At 35.5% G+C, this 26,270-nt stretch overlaps 1 protein-coding gene across 1 annotated transcript; it reads left to right on the forward strand.

The window, feature by feature from the left end:
• Positions 1-25,871, forward strand: SLITRK6 (SLIT and NTRK like family member 6). Its single transcript, XM_072411017.1, has 2 exons — positions 1-415; positions 21,734-25,871. Exon 2 carries the CDS (start codon positions 21,754-21,756, stop codon positions 24,241-24,243), a length of 2,490 nt encoding a protein of 829 aa, XP_072267118.1. The 5' UTR covers positions 1-415; positions 21,734-21,753; the 3' UTR covers positions 24,244-25,871.
• Positions 25,872-26,270: the final 399 nt, after the last annotated feature.

Here is a 26,270-nt window from a genome sequence, read left to right on the forward strand (position 1 = left end):
CAAGAAAGACTAGAAAGAGAGGAATGAGAGCAGAGAGGCTGACAGTAGCTATGTCTGCAGCTCAATGGAAGTTCCTGTCAAAATCATTTATTCTCTGCAGTGCAGCTGGGATAGGGTTAAACTCATCAAGTAAATTCAGGGTAGCAGGGATATCTGCTCAGAATTTTAACTAAGAAAAGGATGCAAGTCACTGGATCAGCTACTGCATGCTAGGATCAAACTGCACTGGGATCTTCAGTGAACTATTTCATTTTCCTGCTGATAATATGCATCATTCTGGATGTGTTTGAGCTTGCAGGAAAGTTCAGTTTGAAATGTCAAGGGATATCTCTGCAAAGGGTTCTGCTGCAAAAGAAGATAAATACCATTTACATTGTTGGAACCTGCTTTACTTTTGATTCAGCTCATTTCACAGGTAAGATCCTGGTAACACTGGAAAATTTGTCTAAGGTTTTATATAAGAGTGACTCATTTCTTAGAGTACTGCATTGCATTTATTTGGTTGTTTGATTTATAGATAATATGTGATGAGCTGTTCTGATTATAGGTTGTTTATACAATATAACCCAATTTCAAGTGATTGGGAAATACAGTGATTGCAATATAGTTTCAGAACTTTTCTTATTGATGTTACTATGTACCTGGTTGCCAGCTCAATACAAAAGTGTTGGTGAGTAGCTGTAAAATCCTGTAAAAGTTTCTGCATTTATTTTTATTTTATCCTTTTTTTACACAATCTTAGAAAAACATGACTGACAACCAGCTGTCAATATTTAAGATTTACAGGAAACTTGAATCACCAGTAGCCTGATCTGATTTCAGCCTAGTCTAGGTATATATGGGTCTTGTAGTTAACCATCAGCTGATTGATTTTGGAGAAACAATCAAACAGGTCCTCTTGGTAGTCACCTATGCAGAATAAGCAGTATCTACCTTCTTTTCTCCTGTCCATAACTATAAATATGAACACTCTGCCAAGCCCAGCCTTTATGTTTATGCACACGCCAGCTGAGAGTGGCGCCTAAGGGCGGTTATGTCATGGCTTCATACCCAACTGTCCTCAGAAATTTATGGAAACTTTGAAAGAAGAAAGTGAGGTTTAGTATTAGACATGCAAACTAAGTCATGTCAAGTGGTCATTTACAATAGTCATAACACTAAATATATTAAGAATGTTTTGACAAGTATATATACATCCATTCCACATTTATAACAGATGCACATTTCTAAAGAAAGACTGGTAATATTTTGACAGATGGGAACCCTTGCCTCAAGTCAAGGGGGTTGGTGGTTTGAAAATAAGGTGAAGAGATTTAGTATTACAGACAGTTGCAAGGATGTCATTGAAGCTTTCACAGCTGGGAACAACTTGGGTTAATATTATAGTTCCAGAAGATGTTTATTACATATTACTTAGTAGAGCTTGTAGGGTTACCAGTTTTCTAGCACATGTCTAGTAAAGCATACATTTAGGCATTGTTTATGCATGAAGTATATATAGCATATACATCCTGCAAACAATGTTTGTTGTTACGCTTACTGAGGTTGCTGTTTACTTTTTCAATTTTCAATTACATGAATGGTGAACTTTTTCATATATATATATATATATATATATCTATATATACATATATTTATATATATATGAGAGTTCTGTATTAAAAAATTATATACAGCTACAAATAAAAATATAATATAAGCAACTTATGTTTTTAGGATGAATTTTGTTCCAGGCTCTCTTTATGTATTGTTTTAATTAGCCTACAGCAGAGGTTACTGTAATCATTTGCAGCTGCTATGGATTACATACATAAATGTTTTATTATTTGTTTTACCTCACTTACATGGATGTAAATGTTCCACTTGGACATAAATAGAATAATAGAAAAAAGTACCTGGGTATTTTATTCTGATGAGATAAATATCATATCTGAGCTCACATTTTTACATCAAGGCTAATTTATGACATTAATTGAAAACAGCTGTGTTAAATATCCAACACATGGAGAAGAGCTTAGCCAAAATATAATGAAGGAAATTAAAAATTGTATAAAAATTCCCCCTAAGAGTATGGCTGCAAAGTATCTTCCAACTTATCCCTGATATATATATATATATATATATATATAAAATGTTATCCAAGGTATACTTACTATCTAAACAGTAGCACTTTCTTTCGGTTTAGCTTGATTTAAAAAATACCATGTTGCAATATATTACAGAATAAATTACATTAAACCACTGTAAAAATACATTGGATCTACTATTACCAATCTTCACTACCTAACAACTAATAATGACAATATATGTTACTTGACCTTGCGGTGGTTTACAAAATAAACAGTTGGTATGATAACATACTGTAGCTAAACCTATAGATTTTAGAATAAATGTAGATGTAAGAACAACCTACAGTTTAATCAAAAGGTCCATTGACATGGGAAGAAACCAGTGAATATTTACAGCGTTCATATTTAAAGATTTACATAATTTAAATGATTAACCTTAAAATCAGCAAATTATTAGTTTCCACATAAACTCCCTGGCAAGTTTTATTTGTTTTCTATGCCATAAAAGCCATATTATAGGGTGAACCTAACACCATCGTTTATGTTCTGCTGGACCAAAGCTACCTCCCTACTGACTGATTTGCATACAAATGTATTATAATTATCATATACCATGGACATCTCATATTTGAGTCAAATCTCCTATGCAAAATGAACAGTGTGTAATAGACTGTATTATGATCAATGGAAAATGTATCTTCTGCAGTAATATATTCAAACTAATATAATATTCCTTATAGTTATTTTCCCAGCAAGGTGATTATCATTTGACTTTTATTATATGAGTTTGTGTTTGTAAGATAACTGTATTTTGCATTAGATGCTATATTTAGATTCTTGGCTGTCTGCCTTTTAATAAAATGTCATGCTTGGGTGAGCTTTACTCAGCTCTTGGCTAATGGTTGCTAGTGACCGTGATATAACAGGGTAAAGGTATCTCAGACAATAGTTTATTAATACCTCTATTAATTATAAACATGAACTTTTCCAGTGGTTTCCTAAGATTATACAACTAAATGCCAATGTGAGATAACCAGAGATATTGCTATTTAAAAACTTATAGAATTGTTTGTGCACATTTTCAATATATTTTTTTCATTCAAGACTAAATAAAAAAAATTACATAAAATGTATTGGGTTTCCCCAACCTACTGATATTCCCACTTACACAGTTCAACTGGTCAGAGGGAAAAAACAATCCCCTTCCCTACATTACTATCCCGTCTCTCATAGAGACATATGTATTTTCAATTAGATATAAGCAGTTGGGGCTATACTCTCTTACTGAAAAGCCCACAATGCTGTGCAGGTATGGAATTATGCAAGCATTCTGTTTAATATATGTATTTGTACACTAAAATAATCAAACAATGATATGAAAAGTCTTGCTTGCTGAAAACAAAATTCAAATGAAAATTGGCCATTATTACTTTTATTTTAAGCTTTCTTGAACTTCATGTAAACCCATTAGAATCAATTTTTGCAAACACTATATTCAATAAAATAATGGTGCATAAATTGCACCAAAACAATATAGTAAATGCCTGTCTTTTTCTTTTTCTTTCGTTATGGTGGTCACATGATCTTTCCTACTTTTTGTTGGTGTAGCTTTAAGACTGGAAAAGAATGGAGGAAAATGGAAATAATTGAAATGTTACGGTTATGAATCCTATCCTAAACAAAATCTATTGCGTTCTTATGATTGTAAGGTGCAGCAAGGTTTTTGATAGGAATGTCTAATCATCTAACTGGAAAAGCTGTAATACCAGATTTCACCAGAGGAATGAGTTAGAGCTGATGAATACATTTTACTTCTTTACAAAACACTAGGTCCCATAATAAATTACATCACGATTTATTGACAGAATCACCTGTTGTAAGAAGGCAGCACTCGGTATTTTACCTTTACTATGTTCCGGAGCTGCAGCATTAAAAAGCCTTTTTGGCATTCAGCAGAATTGGGCAGTGGCAAATAACCAGCATGCAGTGGAGGCACAAGCATCTGACAATGCTAGAACTTGAAAATGTTTAACATATTTTCTGAGCGAATGTTTATTATGTTCACAAATTAGAATATAAAACACCAGCAGGACCCAATTGTAACAAGGAACAACATATAAGTTCTTTTCAGATTATGGCCTGAAATAGATCAGTCTGGTGATAAAGAAATGTTAATAAAACAGACGTGGCAAAGTCACCTCTAAAAAAAACTTACAACGAGCTCCCTAAATACTATCAGACACCTTGTGTGTGCAGCCCATTTTTATCCACAAACAATACTCAAGGCAGCAATCACATGTTAGTATAGGAAGACCATAAACTCTATGGCCCTGATTTAATAAAGCTCTCCAAGGCTGGAGAAGATCCAGCAAACCTGGATTGGATTTCCTAAAAGTCATTAGCTATTTGTTAGCAAATGTTTTCAATTCTGGACCAGATCCATTCCAGGTTTCCTGGTTCACCCATCTTCACTGATGAAAGTGTATACACTCCAGCCTTGGAGAGCTTTTATAAATCAGGGCCTATGTGAGGGATCCTAATGAAACAGCACCAAAATGAAAAAGCAGCCATATTAACGGTTTTGAATTCAGACCCACTTATGAAAACCAACTTAGCTTCAGTAAGAAACCAGATAACCTCAGTGAACTAAAAAAAAGCCTAAGTGAACATCACCTATGAAAGCATAATGTTCTTTAAACATGACCATAAATATGGCTGCCTGTTGGCCAGAGTACTTAAAGAGCAAAAAGGCTTCTCTTACATACAACTCATTTGTTCAGTCCAGGGTCAGAAAGTACACCACCCCAAACAGACAGTAGATGTTCTACTTATGTTTATGCAGTTGAAAACTATCCCTAAAACTCCCAAAAATGAAACATGGGCCTATTCATGTGGTTGTAGGTGCAGTATAAGAAATTCCTTTATCTTTTTCCTTCTGTACCAAGACAGGTTCTTCCTATCTCAATTCATTAAACACATTGTTCACAAGTACATACAGGCTAACAAACTCCTGAAAGTTTAAGGAAAGATTGCTGTGCCTCACAGGTGGTTTATCCTTACCTGGCTGAAAAGAAGACCTCTACTCTCACGCACACATCTGTAAAAGGTCCTAGCCTGGTGGTCTCTGAAGCAATTAGTGATATCTTATGGAGGGGTGGGGGGCAAAAGTAGACAGTGTGGGTGACAAAGTGCAGAAAGAAGCATCAACTGGTGACATAGTAAAGATAAAACTGAAGCTGGCAACCATAGAGTTAGGCAGTGCACAGGTAAACAGGCTAAGTCAACCACTATTGAATCAACAGTGGTAAGCCATAGTCAGCAACGTGTTGCCCCAAGGCTGAGCAGGAGAAAGTCCATAAGTCAGCAAGAGGTAGACAGAGCAGAAGCAGTCCCAAAGGAAAGTCATGCCACCGATAAGTAAGCAAAAGCATTGTCAGGCTACACAGGTCACACGGGAATAGCTAAAGACTATCCAGTAATTTATATGTTCATACAAAATATAAATATAATGGAGAATCATCCAGGTACCTGTGTCTCAATAGCACAACTGATTCTCTACCAAGGAATGTTTCACTGCATTATAAATAGACCTTGTATGTCTAAAATCACATATATAAATTGTATGAAAAAAACACTAAATATTAATTTATGATTACACACACACCCTGTGTATCACAGTATGTTGTCCACTCTTTGAATCTAAATCCATCACTTCCATTAGTATACTATTAGTTTCAGAAGCAGTTCTTTAGTTAAATATCCCCACTTAGGTGACTGAAAAGAAACTTTCTTTGCTGTAATCTCTGTTGAGTTTTACAAGTCCACACACATTCACCAGATGGTTGGACTTTTGCGCTTAAACATCCCAGAATGTTCGTGTAATGCGATCCTCTCATCTAAATCAGGAGTCACAAACTTTAATATTTCTCTTATTATCACCAAAGCTTTGTTGAAGAGACAAACATATCTAACATTGCCAAAAACACTTAATTTCATTTTTGAAGTAAGATAAAACAGTTTCGCCTGTCCGGATGCTAAGCCAGGACTGATAAGCCACAATTAGGACTCACTAGCTTCCCGTTTATTTGAGGGCATATCTCCTTGTTGACTTCTGTTTTGCTGAGTTATTTCACAAACCTAAACCAGTACTTTTTATCACTCAGACTTCCTCTGTTCCTCAGTTGTAGCCAAGCATCGTGGACCATAAAAAAATGACATGCACTTGCCAGAAATAAGCTTAGGTATAACCTTTGGATTTTTGTCTGGCCAGACCTCCCAAATGGCACAATAAGAGTGCAAACCTAGAGACTCTGAAATCTTGTCACTGTGATACAATTAAAAATATGTGGTTTAACTCCAGTCTTTATCAGATGCTAAAATCACATTTTATTAATTACTATGACACTCAAATGTATTCGGTTTGGTATGATTATACCAGGAGAATAGTGATATCTGGCCCTAAAGATTGGTTTAAAGAGTGGGCCATCCCATAATGCTGTAGTGCATTGATGAGCAGCTGTGGAGGTGCAGGGAATTCTAAAAACCATGTGTGGTGCTGGCAGCCTGGTAGATATGACACCTTCATTATTGAGCCTGATTTAATAAAGCTGTCCAAGACTGGAGACGATAGACTCTCATGGAAAAACTTGGGTGGTCTAGCAAACCTGAATTGGATTTCTTAAAAAAAATTTCATTAGTTGGAAACTGTTTTTAATCCTGGACCAGATCCATTCCAGGTTTGCTGGATCATATGATTCGTCTGTTTTCTCCAGTCTTATAGTCCAAAAAAATAACAAATTAGGCCCATTGCATCCAAATGTACTGCTACCATTGGTTTTTAACAAATGAAAATGTAGAATTTCTTGCCCTACCAAATTTTGTATGCCTCTTATGCTTATATTTTTATCTGAATAAAATGATTGATAGTCTGTGCTGTGGCATATGCAAATAGAATATATTACTGACCTATTTATAGGTTGGATAAACCACAATTGACAATGTTGTCCATTTTATTTAGGTAGGTGTAGACTCGGAAGTAGTGAATGAGTAAAGAGTATGTAATAAACCAGCGGCTACATTTGAACTGCTTTTCATATGCTTATAGTTGGGATAAAATCTATTGCAAATATTTAGAAGTGGAAGATGTAAATGAAACTCAGGTAATAAGAGGAACAAAAATTGTTGATAAGTGTTGGCTAAAAATAGAATTTGGCATGCTTATTCAGATATATAGGATACAGTTATACTGTAAAGAAAATCAATTATATAAAGTGGTTGTCAGGACCACTGGCAATTTTGGGGGTTATTAAAGCTCCTGCTACTGAGGAACCTGGTGACAGGAGTGTAATGAGGATGAACAGATTGTTGGGGTCCAATTGTACAGATTGAAAAGGAGGTTTGAAATATGAATGAATGTTTTTGTAATACAGTTTTATGGCTGAAGGGAGACAAGTCACACATTATTCTAAGCCATACCTTGCGGGTACAAACAATGCATACCTACCTAAATTATGTTTAGGTGCAGTGTTCTACAGCCAAATGTAGTTGAGAAATATTTTATAAATCCAGACATCTTTTCAAAGACACTAACAGAAACAATTCCTGAATCGTGATCTGCAGGTCTAGCATCAGGCTATAAATTAGCAATAAAATCAAACAGTCCTGAAAATATACTGGATGGAATTTAAATTTGAAGCCAACTGGACTGCACAAATTGTATACACTCCAAAAGGTCATTGTAAAGACAGGCATTGCAGTGCAACAAATCATTAGCTCAGCTAAACAATTCTAATTTAAACAAGAATAAAACAATCTGCCTACATCTAGTTGAAACAGCTGTGCTTGAAATAGATTACTCTTGGATCAATTTTAACACGTTCAGAACAAAATATGGCTGAATTTTATCCCTGATGACAACCGAATTTTTTGGAATTTGTTAAAATATGAGCAAGTATATAAGTACTGGAATGTGCCTGTCCAGGTATTAGATACAGGAATACTGTACTTCTAACATTCACTTTTCATTTATGATCTGTTTCTTTATGGTTGGTGCATACTGACCTATGCAACAACTGACCTCAAGCCACATTTGAGGTTACAAGGAGTGCTAAAGTAATGTGATGAAAAGAGAATAGTTGATAGTACAAATAAGCATCACAAAGACTGTCTCAGAGATCAGAGAGTGCTTTCTGGTAGTGTTTGGCTGAAGAGCTACACTCAAGATTTCCATGCTGGCATTAACTAGAAGCCAAAGGACAATACAAATGGCTTAGCATTCACACAGATTAGAAAATTGAAACCTCAATGCAAAAACAGACAGAGGTGTAGTAGTGTAAATTAGCATAGTACAGTCAAATTATGTACATACTGACAATAACAGTGTGAACTAGTGTGCAAAGAGTTTAAAGTTTTATACAATTTAATGGGTATAAGAAAAAACAGGGGAAATGCAGACTGTCAGAATAGTTCAGAGGCATGAAGAATACACAAATAGGATTCATTGGAATTATTCTGGTCAGACTTTTAACAAACCAACCAAATGCATTCAAGACTACATTAATTGTTATGCCATAATTAATCAAACACGTGACATGATACTCATTTTAAGAAACTTACAGCATATTTAAGTCAAGCCTGAACAACTATATAGTATTTTTCAGTTTACCAGCCCATATGTACCATACCATATGTAGTGCCTGCAGTTTTGTCTTCCACTATCACCTGCTGACCCTAACAGTAAACACTTCCTATCCTAGGGTGACAAGGTCATCATACTGTATACAGGTTGACAATCGAAAATCCGGCCATCGATAGTCCGTTTACTTCAGTTTGAGATTGCATATTCAATACAGGGACTGCAGTACACTGTTTGGCAACTAATGTTTTGGGGCTGTTCTGCAGAAACACTTGCTTGCTAAACTAAATACACACTGAGACGTCCCTGCTGCCTGCTCCCTGGAACTGTACCAGATGTCCAAGGTGCTGCGAGAGGAAGGCTGCTCTGTGTTGGAGGTAAGTATTAAAAAAAAAAAAAAAAAACGTGATTTTCGAAAATTCGGCGCACCTCAGGTCCCGAGTTCGCCGGATTTTTGATAGTCACCCTGTATATGTAGATGCAGTGTTGTCACATGAAGACAGGACTACAAAACACATCATCCTATCTTCTCCATAACATTGTAGGAGGTCAAAGGACCCTCCTAAACCAATGATACTAATGGTGCTAGAGACCCCCCCTTGCTTTTTTCTCTGTTGTAGACAGTGTCAGTTGTGTCCTAGTATGTACCATCATGTGACCCTTTTCAAAATTTAAGTCTCCAAACTCAGAGACATTGCTAATGTAGCATCCAACTAAGATTCCATACCTGGAGCAGCAGGATCTAACAGCAGGATCAGGACATGTCGTGCTTAGTCCTGGGTCTCAGCAGGAGTGTGAAGAAGCAACTTGGGTCCTTCTACTTGAAGGGTGGTCAAGCACTTGTGAGGATCACCCTGCTTTTAAATAACTTTATGGGAATGGGTCCTCCTGCCTGCAAATGTCAGGAGCTTGGATGCGGCAGTCACTGCAGGCCACATAAAACAGATTTGGCCCGCGAGCCTTGTGTTTGACACCTTTTTTATTAGAACCATGCCTTGTATATTAGATTAAGGATGATTTTGTAATAAGCCCAAACCCAAATGTTTAAATTTTATGACCCAAATGAACATGTAACCCTTGGCCTTCCTTGGAATATATCACCATTTTTGTTGAGAAAGAAATAATTCCCACTGGGTAATATTTTTACTTTTCAAAGACTTTAACAAAGTACACTGCAGATTCCTATTTTTTCTGTTCTAAGTTTTTAAAAACAGTTAATCCTTAGGTAGTACCTCACCAGAACTGAAATTCCTGTTGGAGGGGATGCCTAAAATTTTTTTTTTATTTCTTGTTGCTTACTTTTAACAAAATCAATAAGCCAAACATACAAACAGAAAATTACATAATGGGGGCTTTCCATAAACACAAACCTCCAGGTCTTCTAGTTCCAGTATCCAGTTCATAGTCAGTTTTTAGAAAACTACAAAGCCTGCAGATTGAAACAAAAATGTAATATTTAATGAGATTAAGACTATGTTCAGACTGTCAATGAGGTTGGGGTAGCTTATTCCTGTGGCAGCCCCATAGAGATTGATTGGGGTCAAGAGTAAGCACTATGGTTAAATACAGAGTTGAAATGCATGTATTGCATGTCTTGCCTACCAAAGGTGATCCAGCATCTGGGCAGACTATTACGTGTCCTCAGTCAATACTACAGTAGCCAAGCAGGCTGTTAAAAACAACTTCAGCCTGTTGATTTACCAAAAAGGAACAGCAGCAAGCTAATACGTTTTAATTGTGTTTATTATCAGTGCATAGTTATTGCAGCACAGCCTATGTGGTTTCTAGTTCTGGCTCTTCCATTACTGGACTGTTGGATTGGATCACAGGTGAATGATATCAATAGAAATTCACATATATTTAAATTGGCTGTAAACAAATCTCTGAACATAGCAATACTGCATACTACAACACACAGAGAGAATTTATCAATAAAGTTGCAGCCATGGCGCTTCAATGTGCTGCAGTTTGCCAATTTGCTGTAAAAAAAACCAGATATATTATACTTTTTGTGTATAATAAATGTGTACTTTTTTGTTGTATTGTCACATTATGTGAAAGGGTGTCAGCTTTGCCTTGGCTTTGGTGATTTGCCCACTTTGCCTAAAACCTAGTGGTCAGAAACCCTTTTATTAATAAAATCTTTTCTTAATTTTAGTCTTGATGTCTGTCTTACAATGGTATTGTGTACTCTGATTTTGCTACAATCTGTTGGCTTCTCTCATTGGGCCTGATTTATTAGCCCCCTGAGCGGTTCATTTCTGTATGGATTTTTAGGTCTAAGAGCGGTGCATTGTTTTTAATGAAAATATTGTTTTTCACAAAAGATTTTATCAAACATTTCAAGAGGTCCTAGCCCCGTTTATGCTATCAGTATTTAATGATATCTCCTCTACCTCTGCTTTTCCTAGTCAATCACTTGAGGCCCACATCACGATACTACCCAAGCCAGGTCAGGACCCCACGGCATGCAGTAATTACCATCCTATATCGCTTACTAATTTAGATATTAGAAAATATTCGAAATTACTTGCAAATAGATTGAAACCTGTCCTTCCCCATATTATTCATCTGTATCAAGCCGTTTTTACCATTGGAAGAGAAACGTGAGATAACACTTTGAAAGCGGTTTCTTTTAATAATTAGGTCCAGAAGTCATCTATTTCAGCATGTCTCCCATCGGTTGAAGACGAAAAAGGCGTTCAGTCATGTGGATTGGTGTTCTTACAGGAAGTCAGGTTAGGCTCAGTCATATTGGAACGAATTCAAGCCTTATATACCGGTCTCAGTGCTTGAGTTAGAAGCAATGGTATCTTATCTGACTCTTTCCAAATTATTAATGGCACCCGACAGGGCTGTCCATTGTCCCCCCTTCTTTACATTCTAGTCATGGAACATTTGGCCATAGCTATAGGGAAAACCTATAGCTTATAGGGAAAAATATTCGAGGTGTATCAGTTGTAAAGGATAATTACAAGCTGTCAATTTTTGCTGTTGATCTCCTTCTATATGTGTCTTCACCCCATCTATCAATCCCCATAATAATGCATGAATTTGAACAATTTGGCGCCCTAAGCAATTTTAAAGTCAATTATGACAAGACGGAAGCTCCACACATTTCTATGCCAGATACCCAACTAAATATATTGAAAAGTAATTTCTCGTTTCGGTGGCAACCTACATCCATTAAATACTTAGGAATTAATATAACCTCTAACTTAAATGACCTAGCAGACCTTAACTATGAACCACTATTACAAGGTATTGAATCCACCCTTCAATCCTATAATCATTTATAATTGTCATGGCTAGGTAGAGTGAATGTAGTCAAAATAGTTATCCTACCAAAGGCCCTCTATTTATTTTTTACCATCCCAGTCCCAGCTCCTGGCTATTTCTTTCCTAAATTGGAGCTCTTAATTTATTCTTTTATACGGAGGAATTGGAAAGCTCGCTAATTGTTACTAGGAAAAAAATATGGGCGGATTAGCTGTCCCTGACTTTAGGCTCTACTATCAAGCAGCAGTACTCCACAGGCTTGCGGACTGGAACCATAACAAACCGCATAAGGCATGGATCAATATGGATAAGAATATGTCCTCATGCTCTCTACATTTAGCTCCATGGACAAAAACACATTCTGGAATCCATCTGCCTCATACCCTTCCCACTGTGTTCCAAACTCTTTACCTATGGGATGACATGATAGCAAAGGGACTGCTCTTTTCTAGACCTGGCCCAATAACACCTTGATTTCAAAACCTAGAATTTCTTCTGGCCTTAGATGCAACCTCTTTTTGATATGGAATAGAGAGGAACACCCTAGACTTACTCAAATCCTTTTGCAGAGAGATATACCCTCCTTGACCGAAATACAGATTACGGGAGTTCCAGGGATCCAGGTGGTTGGCATACTTTCAACTAAGAGATTTTACTCACACTTTAAAACCTCTGAATCGCTTAACTAGATCACCCACTGAATTTGAAAGATTGATTCTCCAAACTGACACGGTGGTACATGGGGTCGCTTCTACTTATAATATACTACGGCACAAACTCCATCCTTATATTCTGCTCTTTATTAGGTATTGGGAAAGAGAATTGGATTGTACATTAGAACCTAAGGAAATTGAAAAGTCCTTTAAGTATGTACATAAACAACCCAGATTCGCCAGAGACCTAAAACGCTGTTACAAGATTTTTAGCAGGTGGTATGGCACCTAATTGCAGGAGATGTGGTCATATCTGTGGTTCCATGTTGCATATCTGGAGCTCTTGTCCTCTTATTGGGAAATTATGTAAAAAAATCTTTGCGTTGTACAATAGACTTGTGGACACAAATTTATGTCCTGATCCCAAAACCTTATTAGCCATTTTTCCTGGCTCCAATAAAACTATTAAACGGGGCCTCCTGCGTCATGTTTTTGTGGCAGGTCATAGAATAATTGCCAGACATTGGGGCTCTTTAGAAATCCCCACTATGTTTGAATGGGTTGTGGAATTTACAATATTGCATCCCCGGAATCTCAAATATTATGGAATCTCAAATATATATGGATTCCTAGTAACCTTTTGGATTGTTATATGTATGTAATTGATGTCTCCAGCCATGGCACTAAATGTTGTATTACAAATTTTGTATTGTTAATACTACTGTAAGCTATTAGACCCCCCCCCCCCCCCCTTCCCAATGCTGCACAATATGGTTTGTTTGGTTGTACTTGTTGTTCTTTTTTGTTTTATATCTTTGTGTAACAATCTTTAAATGCTAAATAAAAATATACATAAATATTCAATAGATCACTGTGTTAATTTTGTGGCAGTCTAGTTCATAAAACAACCATGCAAAAATGTGTAATAAATGTGTAAAAACAGGCAAACCTTTTGGGACTGGTCACAAAATAGAAATTGTTGGGGCAAAATTCAGCTGTTAAAGAACAGAAACTGCAAATAATTTGCCCATGTTTGCATGGTGCACCATTTGCACAACTACATTTATAAATGCCCCCTAGTTTGGCATTCAGTTTTTATCTTCATATCATTTATTGGACTACTGGATAAAAAAATGCTTCAATCCACATTTAAATGTAAAACATTTTCATTGGTAATCTTCATAATAGTGTTTTCATAATATATCTTCTAATAGTCAGTGTGCAAGAATACAAAATGTGGGTTCATTTTAGAAAAAAGGGTAACACAATATACAAAAAATGTATGAGAAAAAAAACACCATTACATTTCCAAGCTTTGTTTTTGCAAATGTAAAAAAAATATTTTAGCAGTATGCGTATGATAGAAGGCCATAGTGTACTGTGTTGTGCAGAATGTACACTAAATTCTTGATTCTGACATTTACCTTTTGCTGCAGGTAAATAGAGTAAACCATTATGTAATCTGATAAACCTCAGGGAACATTTTAAACTAATCCTACGTTAGAAGCAAATATTTTTCTTAATTACATTGACTTTGCACTTTGCTTATTCACAGTGTAGGTTTGTAATGACACTTTGGGCGCTATGAAACACCTGTTCAAAAGAAAATGACTAAAGGCTTTTCTTTTGTTCATCACACCATAACCTTCATACACTGCACTCACGACACAAAATGCAAGAAGAATGTAAGCATACATAAAAAGAACAAAGACTGTCATGTTCTGGCAGGTCAAGGTGGAAGAACTCTTTGAATTGCAAACACATAGGTATGAGTGCCAGCATTCAATTCTTATAACAGCTTGCTGATTTGAAAGATATATCCATTATTGGCTATGGCTTTACATCTCCCATTGCTCATTGTTAGCTAAAAAACAGGAAGTTCAAATAATAACTGTTTATTAGGACAAATAAAAAATAACTTTTTGATCTGAAATAACTAGTGATCAGAGCAGTGATCCTACATATTTCATTAGGTCATATTTTTCATGCTTTGGTGTAGTGCATAAGGTCAGTTTGAATAGAATGTTAAAGAAGGAAGTGAAAAGAAACTGTCCTCATGTGAGGCAAAAAATAGCAAATTGTTGCACACCTTACAGTGCTTGAAATAATCTATGGAATTGGAAAAGGTTTCATTCCAGATGCCAAAACTTGTTAATTTTAATAAAATGCCCCAAATTGTCTAGAAGGTTGCAAATACTACCATATATGCTGTGAAAAGAACTGTTAGCCACAAACAAACTTTTTCCATTAAGGTGAACACTGTCCCCTAAAATTGTTTCGAAATCTATTTTTATGTTTTGGAGCACTTGAGTATATGAGCACATTAATTGGCAACAAGAGCAGATAATATAACTGGAGAGGGGTGAATAAACAACCCATTAACCAATTATAATGAATACAAAGAAAAGAACTGGAAAATTGGAAAATGAACTACATTAGTTTGATTTGTAATATTTTCTGATTAGTAGATATCTTTCTTTCGTAAGAAAAATATATGAGAATTGGCTTTTTTTGTTGTTTCCATTTGCAGGCAAGAAGTCCTAGCAGTTTATTAATCTACAACTCCTGCACTGTTAAGGAATAATCAACAGCCAGGGCTTGCCCCTATAACTCCATGTAGTTTTTCATTGTCACCATGGCCCAACGTAAACTTTCTCCTTTAGGCCAGCTACCTTGTGCTGCCCCCTCCCCTGCCAATAAAGTCTAGGGTTAAAGTAAAAAGCACTTAACTTTCCCTATTCCTTGCTCCCCATAGTCTGCTGCTCTGTGTGACCAGTCCCCACAGCCTCTTCTGTTAGCTGCTACTATCCTCGGACACCGGCACCGACATAATCCCGTACAGCCTTGCAGATATCAGAGGCCATTTTCTTTCAGACCTGCAGTTTAAATTTTTTTCTGCACTGTAGCTAATTTTTACCAATGTAAATAGAAGAAGGTGGTTTGCCTGAGAGGGCATTTCATTGTAGCCCAGTCAAAGAGAGGAGACTTTCTTTGGTGGACCAGTCTGGAATAAAACTGCCAGTTCCAGGCACTGATCTGCAAGAGAGGAGGACAGTTTGGTGCATCAGCGATGATCAGTTTATCAGGTACAAGTACAGTACATGCAGTTACAGAGTAGCAGAGCAGGACAAATGCCACCCTTAGAGGCCATTACGCCCTGGACCATGACCTTGTTAGCATCATATCTAGATTTGTTCCTAGCATCCTTGCTGTAGTTGGTTTGGTGAGATCGAAATCTCCTACTGTAGCTCAGTCAATCAGTCTGGATGATCCAGAAACCTGGAATGGATCTGGTCCAGGATTGAAAACATTTGCTAACAAATGGCAAATTACTGTTATGAAAACCATTCCAGGTTTCACCCTGGATCACCCAGCTTCACTTGTGAGAGTATATCTTCTCCAGCCTAGGAGAACCTAAATAAATCTTTGTGTAGTCCATATTCACTGTAAAGTGAATGCTTGTATGACAGCCTCACTGGCTGTTCTTTAATAGCTAAGTAATAGAGTAATATTTATTTTTTTCAGCTCTGCTCATTCCCAATACCATTTCATCTGAGTTTGGAAACTTAATAATGTTATCTAAATTGTAAAAAAACTACCAATACAATTATCCTTCCTGTAATGAAGATGAACAGTGGCAGACATATGTGAAGTGACAACCATGACTCCCTATGTAGATACAGTGGATGAGTGAAGTTATAGTGAAGAAATAAAAGGAGAGGAATTTTATTTTTTGAAGAATTACCAGGGGAAAAAAAGGAGAAAAAAAAACTAATGCAGCACAAAAACAGTCCAAGCACTGGTTAGCTGCAGAATGTTACATTTTTGTGTGTTGCATGTAAATAGAATATAAGGGTCTGGTGGCATTGCACGCTGGGACTTGTAGTTTCACAGAAGGAAAGGATAAAATTTGTCAAAGCTGATTTGGATAATTTAATTCAAATGTAAATACATGCTTTAAAATGGAACTTTCATTAAAAAAACTTATTTGAATACTTATTTTTCTGCACCTCGGCCCTCACCACTGGATTCCACCTTTGTTCGCACTGGGCGCTGCCATCTTCTTCCTTCTTTTGCTTATGTCACCTGATCTCACAATGTGCAGGTGCAAGATTGAGTGACATATCCTGCTGTAATTGCAATGGCAAAAAGCCCCCACTGTGCAATATGTGCATATGCCCAATATGTGCAGATGGAGCAGCCCATTCAGTCTTTACCTCTACAGTGGTAAGAACAGAAGGACGGAGGCATAATCTTTTTTTTTTTTTAAAGGTAGTTGGGGGAAAAAAAAACTATTTATTACTTTAGCATTTAGTGCAAATGCATTAAAATAAAAATTAAATGTCTAAAAAATAGTAAACAGCAATCATGACCAAATACAAAGCAAAATAAAGCAAAGCTTATGGTGTGCCCCCTTAATTCTTTATATATTGCGCTACAACCGATCTCACTTCTGTTGCATGAGGGGGGCTGCACCTCACACATATCAGTTGAAGTGTTACAAATCATTGATATCTACAACATGTACAATACATATTGTTTTCAGAATGTTTTCAGGCACATTATTGAATGGAGCTTTCAACAATTGAGATATGTTTGCTAAAAAAATATACCCGTCATAGGAAAATTATACAAGCTACCAGTGCTAACTTCTCCATTTGCGAACATTGGTTCCTGGTTGTTATGCTGATGCATTTGTGCTGGCTTTAATTCTTTCTGCTTCACTAACTTCCAACAAAGATAAGGACTTTCAACACTTTTCAGACACTCCCTTTCACCATGCTTGCCCCAGGCCAGTAATTTAAATGTATCGAGGCCAGGTACTACAAAGCAACAGAAGGAGGCATGAAATGACAACTCCCATACTCCTTTCATGACAGGTGTACTTTAATTTTTACAACCAGTAATTACTATAGTAAGGGTAAATGTCAGTGATGCCTCTCCATTCATAGTAACTGGGTCATTTGTAATACGAAGTGAACACAATCCCCCTAACAATTGAAAAGGGAGAAACTTGTTACAGTATGAAACATATGGCAGTTGCATAGAATATACCTCAATGCCTAAAATTAACACTGGACGCCTAGAATTTGTATGCTTTCTTGGCCCTAGTACTTGTTTAATACACTACATAAGACATCTATGATATTATCACAGAACTGTGAGTTTTTGTTTCCATTTTTTTGTTTCAAAGCTTCATAATCAGTGGTCAATCTAGTGTTTTATATCCTTGTTAATGTTCTGCTTGTTGCTGAAAATTATCAGTAAAGCTTGGATACACATGTAAAACAGGACAGAAGCCAGACAACAGTGGATAGCAGTAATAAAGAAAAAATTCTAAATTAATAAAAAAAAAATTCTAAGATGTAATCTTTATTAACTGAATTGCCTTGAACATATTGATAAGCCTCATCTATTTCTATCGCTACCCCAGTCTTTCTTATATTTTATCCAGTATGTAAACTGAACAGCCCGGGGTGCAAATTCTTCCTTACTAGACAAAGGAAATGGTTGGAGCACTCTTAGTCTTACTTGTATCAGAAAACTGCATAGTTAGACACTACCAGGCATACATCAAACTGTTGCTATGTGTCTATGAAGGGCATTTGTGGCTTCGGTGCAGTTTTACCTCCAGTGGAGGTAACACAAATGCATGGCCAAAAGGGACTTGTCACCCTCTAGAACCGTGCCACAATCCACCATAGCCACAACTGTGTGCAAATGAATGCACAAAATTAGTTGAATGGAAGCGGTGGGACTGCGGTGGAACATTCGGCAGAATGCTGCAGTCAACCACAGGTCTGAAATGGCCCTTAGTATTATTTCCTATGTATGATTTCAACTTAGAGAGAGGACTGTAGCTTTAACAAAGCTTTATTTACCTTGGAAATTAAAGGTATTTGTTTTATTATTCATCAAAGCAAAACTGCATTTGAAATACAACCAAGTCTGCCTTCCCTTATGTGTAGCTATGACATTTGTTTATAATCTGATTGTCATCAAGGTTTAGTTAGACTCCTACATTGAGTGTTGTATATTAACTGAGGTCCAAAATTAGATAGTTATGACATTTGCAGTTAAACCTCTTAAAAACAAAGTTAAATATGTGAAAGTTATCTTATCATAAGCTGGTGTGCCTATTTCTAATGAAAGGGATTTTTCTGCTCTTTTTAAAGCTCTTAGTTTTTTGTGTGACTAATGGTTAAAATTCATACCATCTTTAGCAATAGAGCAAGAGATTATACATCCTTTGTAATCTTTGTAATGAAAAGTATTGTTCATTGCAGGCTAGGAATGATCAAACACTTAATTTACGTTGATAACATAGTATTTGATGTATTTTAGTTTTTCCTGACAATAAAGGTTAGCTTTAACGAGAACTGATAAAGCCATTGCACCCTATGTGTGTCTTACAGAAGAGTATTTTAATGATAAATTCTGTTCTCTTTCACTGTCACCTCTACATGAGAGCATTTCAGTTAAAACCTTAGAAACAGTGTGAGGGCATTAGATAGACTGCACTGAAATGTGTCTGATCTCATCTGGTTTAGATGTCACATGATAGTTAGCCATATGTATAGTTTTAGAAAGAATATAATATGTAATTGTGTAGCAGTATAGTACATTTCCAGGGAAGACTTGCTGCTTTCATTAATGGTTTCCTGTGGTTCCAAAAAATGGCAACGGAATAAATTCAGGGCACTTTTAATGCATATTAAATGCATTACACTTGGAGAATGAAAGGGGAAATATTGGAGTTTCACATTTTGAGAACAAACATTGTGTTGAGGGGAGCCTATGGATTTGTAAGGTGCCAGCTGCCAGGAGCCATAAGGGAATGTTTGGTCCCACTGTGGGTCTGAACCTGCCCTTACTTATGCTTATCATCATGGTAACTTCTTGCACAAATGTTTGCCTTGTTTTCTATTACTGTGTGGACATCTTTTTCAAAGACTTCCTTAGCCAAACCATACCAAAAATGTTGGTGATGTTCCTAAATTGTTATTCTGCCTCTGACACCTACAAAAAACCTACCATTACAAATATGAACTGGTCATTTGTTTGTCAGAGGGCAAACGTACAAAATCAGCAGGGGATCAAATACTTCTTTCCCTCACTGTAGAAAAAAAGTAAAAGAAAACAAATTGTGACCCGTACAGGGGTAAAGGGAACATACATTTTCACCTCCCATTGTGCCTACAGAATCCAAAGTAATAGGGAAATCACCCCAATGGATTGCAAAACAAAATCCATACAGTCTATCCGATTATTATGGCTTGATCCAAAAAAAATAAAACAAAAAGAAAAAAAATCCCTGTTGGTTTAAATATAAATTTTTCCAACTCATAATTAAGCACCACCAACAGATATTGTCTGCAAGATCTTCTTTACCTTGCACTGGTATTTTGCAATGAACATTATTCCTAAGAAAATACTTAAAAAAAAAAAAAAAAATATATATATATATATATATATATATATAATATATATATATATATATATATATATATATCTGTTAGTATAAAACAATCTCATCTTAAAATGTATAAATGCGTGTAGAAGTTGAAAACTTTTCAGAGGAAATAAAGTATTTTGGTGATCTTTTGGTGATCTTGTCATAAAGCTGTCACTACTAAATCTGTTCCAGTCACTTCCAATATCACTCCCTACCTGATACTTTAGTAAATAGTAGACCCTGACTAACATCTAATTTATCTGTGCGTGGCAGTAGCCAAGTTCAGATTAAGAATTAGTACTATCGAGAATTACTTTTTAATCAACAAATGGCCGTTAATAATGTGAAGCAAAGCAACAGGCTCTGCATCATCCTAGAAGCACTTCACATTACTTTTCTCCCACACTCTCTAATTATCTACAGGAAGATACAAAATGAACTGAGTGTAACAGTACATGGGAGTATGTTGGGAGCATTACAGTTATTTTTGGGATAACATCTTTGTTGTGGACTCAATGTTCTGTTAAATGTGCTGGTGAGAGTAGCTGAGGTGAGCTCTGCACTCACCTGCACTGGTGCTACATATTGGAACAGTGAGATCTACAGAAAACAGAGAAAGTCATATCCAGTTACCTCCAGTCACTCCAGTTAAGGAGTACGCAGGGCTAATGACTGAGGGGTAGCATTTTCCATCATCATTACTGGCTAACTACCTTGTTCCAAACGGCTGAATAGGGAGTAAAGTGAAGAGAAGTTAACAGAAATGTGTTTATCTCTTTACAATTGGAAGACCACAGATTTCCTTTGGGAAAAGTATTCCTCTTCAGGTTCAAAGCCAAAGGTGCATAGTTCAGGACCACCCAACAATCAAAATCCATTAAAAAAGGCTTGTCAGATACACATACTGGTTACACAGTGCTTAAAAAATGTGCATCAACAAAACATCCATTCCCAATTATTTAGAATGTCCCCATAATATCATGTGGCGTTCATAGAAAATCCATAACCCAAGTAAACCCCTCATTTTTAGCTTGTCCAAAAAAAAAGCTAACTAAATTGACAGATAAAATGTTTTAGTCCAAATTGCTTTATTAATGATCCCAATGTTTACTTTGCCCAGCTATGGCTTCAGTTTAACACTTTATAAACTTGGCTCTCAAAGCCTGCAATGACTGCTAAGGTGAATTTGATGGATAGGTATTAATGAAATCCATTGTTGGTTATTGAGATGATTTCAAGTTGTTATCATTAATTCAAAATGTCAAAGTTAACAAATAAGTGTTGTAATAAGCCATTTATTATCTATGTATACTTTATCAAAGTATATGGATTTCTGAAAAACTTTATAATATTAAATTTAATGGGGTTGATTTACTGAAGCAAAGTTAATTTGCACCACATTTACTATGTGAATTTTCCATTGCAGAGTGGTAATTTATTTTGATGAGTGAACATCTTAAACATCTTTAATAAATGAAATAAACCTTGATGATATTTAATAGTTTACATTTTTAGTATGTGTATTTTAAATTTAGTTCTCTACTGCGGTTTTTTAAGTTGCCATTTGTAGGTATTCTTTCCATTTTTCTTATATAGTTGTTTTTTTATTTCTTTCTAATAAGCTTTTTTTTTTCTTTTTTAGGGCAAATAATATTGGACACCATGATCTTAACAGTCCTGGTTGGTTTACTTGTGATCACTTCAGCAACATCTACTACATCTGATTCTATTGTGACCGGATCATGTGAAGATTTATGCTTGTGTGATGAAAGAGATGGTTCCTTATTTGTGAATTGTGAAGACAAAGGCATCACACAATTGTCAGAAATCAAAGTACCCCAGTCACAACATTTAGAGCTTAACCTGTTAAAAAATGATTTATATAAATTACATGCAAATGATTTTTTGGGTTTCAGCAATTTAATTTCGTTACACCTTGGATTTAATAACATTCTGGAAATTGAACCGGGAGCATTTAATGATCTACGCATGCTAAAGAAACTTCATATTAATCAAAACTCACTGGAGACACTCAAAGAAAATACTTTTCTTGGACTTGAAAATCTGGAATTTCTCCAAGCAGACAATAACTTTATTACCACCATTGAAGCGAATACATTCAGCAAGCTAAATAGACTGAAAGTTCTAATCCTAAATGATAATGCCATTAGCTTTTTACCAGCAAACATTTTTCGCTTTGTACCTTTGACGCATTTGGACTTAAGAGGAAATCAATTACAAACTCTTCCTTATGTTGGATTGTTAGAGCACATTGGAAGAATATCAGAACTTCAGTTGGAGGACAATAATTGGAATTGTAACTGTGAATTGTTACAGCTAAAAATCTGGCTGGAAAATATGCCTCAGCAGTTATCAATAGGCGATGTCATTTGTTATAATCCTCCAGACCTGAAAGGTGCTATTCTGCGAAAATTAAAAAAAGAGATGTTCTGTATTACAACACCTAGTAGTGATCTTGAGGAACCCTCAGTACCATTATCACTATTAGGTACATCCTCTATTATTGATGGTCGGATACCAACAAAGTTAACTCTGCTTCCAAAGATTCCAACTAGAGAGACCTCTGTATTCCCAAAGGCTTCAACTGTATCGCCTGGAATTACCTGCCCTATTCCATGCCATTGTTCCAGCACTGGTTTCTCTGGCATTTTGATTAATTGTCAAGAACAGAATATTGAAAGCATGTCTGACCTCAAACCACCTCCTGTAAATCCAAGAAAACTTATTTTGGCTGGAAATATTATTCACAGAATCTATAAAAATGATTTTGGTGAATGTGAAACATTGGAAATGCTTCATTTAGGCAACAATCAAATTGAAAATATTGAAGAACTGTCTTTTCAGAAGCTAACTAAATTACAGAAGTTGTACTTGAATGGAAATCATCTGAGAAGCTTAAACCCAGAGATATTTATGGGTCTGATGACAATTGAGTACTTATATTTGGAATACAATGCTATTAAGGAAATTATACCTGGAACATTTTCTGTAATGCCAAATTTGAAGGCCCTCTACCTGAATAACAATTTTTTAAAAACATTACCAGAAAATGTATTTTCCGGGGTCCCGTTAACAAAGCTCAATCTGAAATCTAACCAGTTTGTTACCATTCCAGTGAGTAAAGTTTTGGATGATCTGAGCTTGCTGATGCAAATTGAAATTCAAGATAATCCATGGGATTGCACATGCAGTTTACTTGGATTAAAAAATTGGATCCAAAACCATAAAACACTTGTTGTCAGTGAGGTCGTATGCCATTCCCCCAGAGAGCTGGCAAAAATTGAACTGAAATCTCTTGAAAAGGCAGATTTGTGCCCTGAATTAATAAATAATCCAGTTTCCCCTACTCAAAGTTTCAACATTCTTACTCCACCTATCACTGCTGCAAATCAAGTTGATAATATTTTAAAATCACTGTCTGATTATATACCCCTTTCTGTTTTAATCCTTGGTCTTCTAATTCTTTTAATAACAGCTGTACTTTGCTCTGCTGGAATAATCGTTCTTGTTTTGCATAGAAGACGACGTTATAAAAAGAAACAGGAAAATGGGCAAATAAGAGAATCCAGCCCTGTTCACATTCAGTATAGTATGTATGGCCATAAAACAACTCACCACACAACAGAAAGACCAGCATCGATTATTTCCGAACAACGAATGGCAAATCCTATGGTTCAGGTATATCAAACTCCTCCATTCACTCCCAAACATTTAGAAAAAACAGAAGATATAGAGCTTAATGATCCAAAAAGAATTTGCAGGGGGCTGTTGGAAAAAGAAAATAATTCACAGCACGGTGATGCAAATATAAAACTAAGAGCCAGTGATCCAACAGCAGAATTTTTATCCTTCCAAGATGCAAGTTACCTTTATAGGAACCTAATTGAAAAGGAAAGAGAAATCCAACAACTTGGGATTGCTGAGTATTTAAGAAAAAGCATGGTGCATTTGCAACCAGATATTGAAGTGCATTATCCAAGGACACGTGAGGAAGTAAAACTGATGGAGACACTTATGTATACCAGACCAAGGAAGGTTTTGGTTGAGCAAACCAAAAATGAATATTTTGAACTCAAAGCTAATCTTCATGCAGAACCTGATTACCTGGAAGTTTTAGAGCAGCAAACATGAACTTCAGCCCATAGTTAGACATGCAGGACACTTCAATTGGAATTCAGCTATGGTAATATGAAGTGCCTTAGTGAATTGTCTTAATTACAAAAAAAACACACTCATAAAATTATTTGGAAGCTCAGGGATATGTAGATATCTGGAGATGTGTTTGTGTTTAGGATGAATATTGGATGTTATTATAAAGCTGTAAATAATTATGAATTGCTTACCACGTTATTTATATTTGTAAAATAAATCATAAATCCCTCTGAATATTGATTTTATCAATAAAACTCATTCAAATACTAGTATCAGCTACTGCCAATGTAACCAGGGAAGGTACAATGTCTGCCAATATTACAAGTGTTGCTATAACATCAATATTGAAATGTGGCATGCTTGTGTTTTCAAAACCTCTTGTATAAGTAGTAGCAAGTGTATGTAGGGAAACAAGTTTCTTATGCATATACTGTGTTTTGTACATATCTGCATATATATTTAAAATACACATGTGTTTGTGTCTATGTATTTTGTATTTATGTAAATAATTGTAAAGTTTGAGCATAGAGTACACCTATTAATATTCACCATTCAGAGATTAAATTAATAGCTGTTTGTTAACTATAGCATTTTTTAAAGGCTGATGTGACATTACATATGTTATCTGACACTAAAAAGCATATTCTCTCAAAGCTGTCAATTGAACTATTTTTTGGTAGGTAATTATTGTAGTGTGTTTATATCACTTTATGTTTTTCACAGTATTTTATATTGTTTTTAGCATTGTACATGACCAAAAATCTCCACGCCCTTTCATGATCCATTAAAAAAATAAACACAGGTATTTGTATATACTGCATTTACAAGCCTGATCTCAACTTCCTCATCAGTTTTCCAAATGAAAAATACCTCAATTTCAATTTCCCAGTAGCCCACCCGGGGCCAGCAAATGTTGGCATTTTGCTGTGTTCTGTTGACTTTGTTCAGACTTTTCAGAGTAGTGAATGTATGGGGAGCAGATTTTTTTTCAATGATTATATGCAAGATTTACCACTTATTATTCACTGCTAATTAGTCATCACTACACTTTTTAAAAACGGCCTAAACAAGCTATCGGTATGAAAAGTTGCTTCTTATTAAAAACTATTAATGTTATATTATATAACTTGATAAGGGCTGTATGGGGTAATACTTACTTATTGTTTAACTGGTCATTGTATAAAAAAAGCATTAAAACAGTGTGGTAACTATAGATGTTCTTATTTCCAAGTTTTATATAATACATTTTTTGTCCCCTATAATTTGACATATCCAAAGCAATTTTCAGTTTGTAAATAGTTTAAATCAAAATACATGAAAGGAACTTTGTTTTTGCATTGCAAAATCTGTACATAGTTATTCAGTTCTTGGAATATGTATGATGTTTTCATATAAAAACAAGTTTTGCTTTGAGATTCACTGCTACTGTTAAGATGTCACAAAACAAGAGAATTGTCGAGAAATGCACTAAAGCTTTATATTACAAAATAGCTAAGTTTGTATAAACTATTTATTTTCAGTTTTTATATATTCATTTCTCACAAACATTCTGTACTTTCAGTGCCTTTAAGAAAATAAGAATAAATTCAAAACTAAAGTTAAAATAATGTTGTAGTTTTTATTATAAAGAACTTTATACTGTTTTGTTAAAATAAATAGGTTACGGTCACCATCCCCTTTTACATTTGATTGCTTTGTAGAAAAATACATGGCTGGGGTGAGCTGACCAGAGTGCATCTATACCAGTTCTAACTTTTTTATATTTTAAGGTAACCTAAGGTACCCTTTTGAAAGACCAGGTAAGATGAGAATAAAGGTTCCCTTTCCAATGAAAACCTGTCCAATTAATGTTTAAATTTAGATTGCCATTTGGATACATAAACAGCTTTTCCTACATATACATACATACAGATATCTGCAATTCCAAGGTCCACCCATCTGCCAAGATATAAAAAGGAAACAGGTGATTCAAGAATTCCTAATCAGAAAAGATTTGCATATTGTAA

The sequence above is a fragment of the Pyxicephalus adspersus genome, chromosome 1 (genome assembly GCF_032062135.1).
Source record: "Pyxicephalus adspersus chromosome 1, UCB_Pads_2.0, whole genome shotgun sequence".
Lineage (NCBI taxonomy): Eukaryota > Metazoa > Chordata > Amphibia > Anura > Pyxicephalidae > Pyxicephalus > Pyxicephalus adspersus.

Bases quoted from the DNA above. Each gene is read 5' to 3' on its own strand.
- SLITRK6 (XM_072411017.1), top strand. From the start codon at position 21,754: ATGATCTTAACAGTCCTGGTTGGTTTACTTGTGATCACTTCAGCAACA.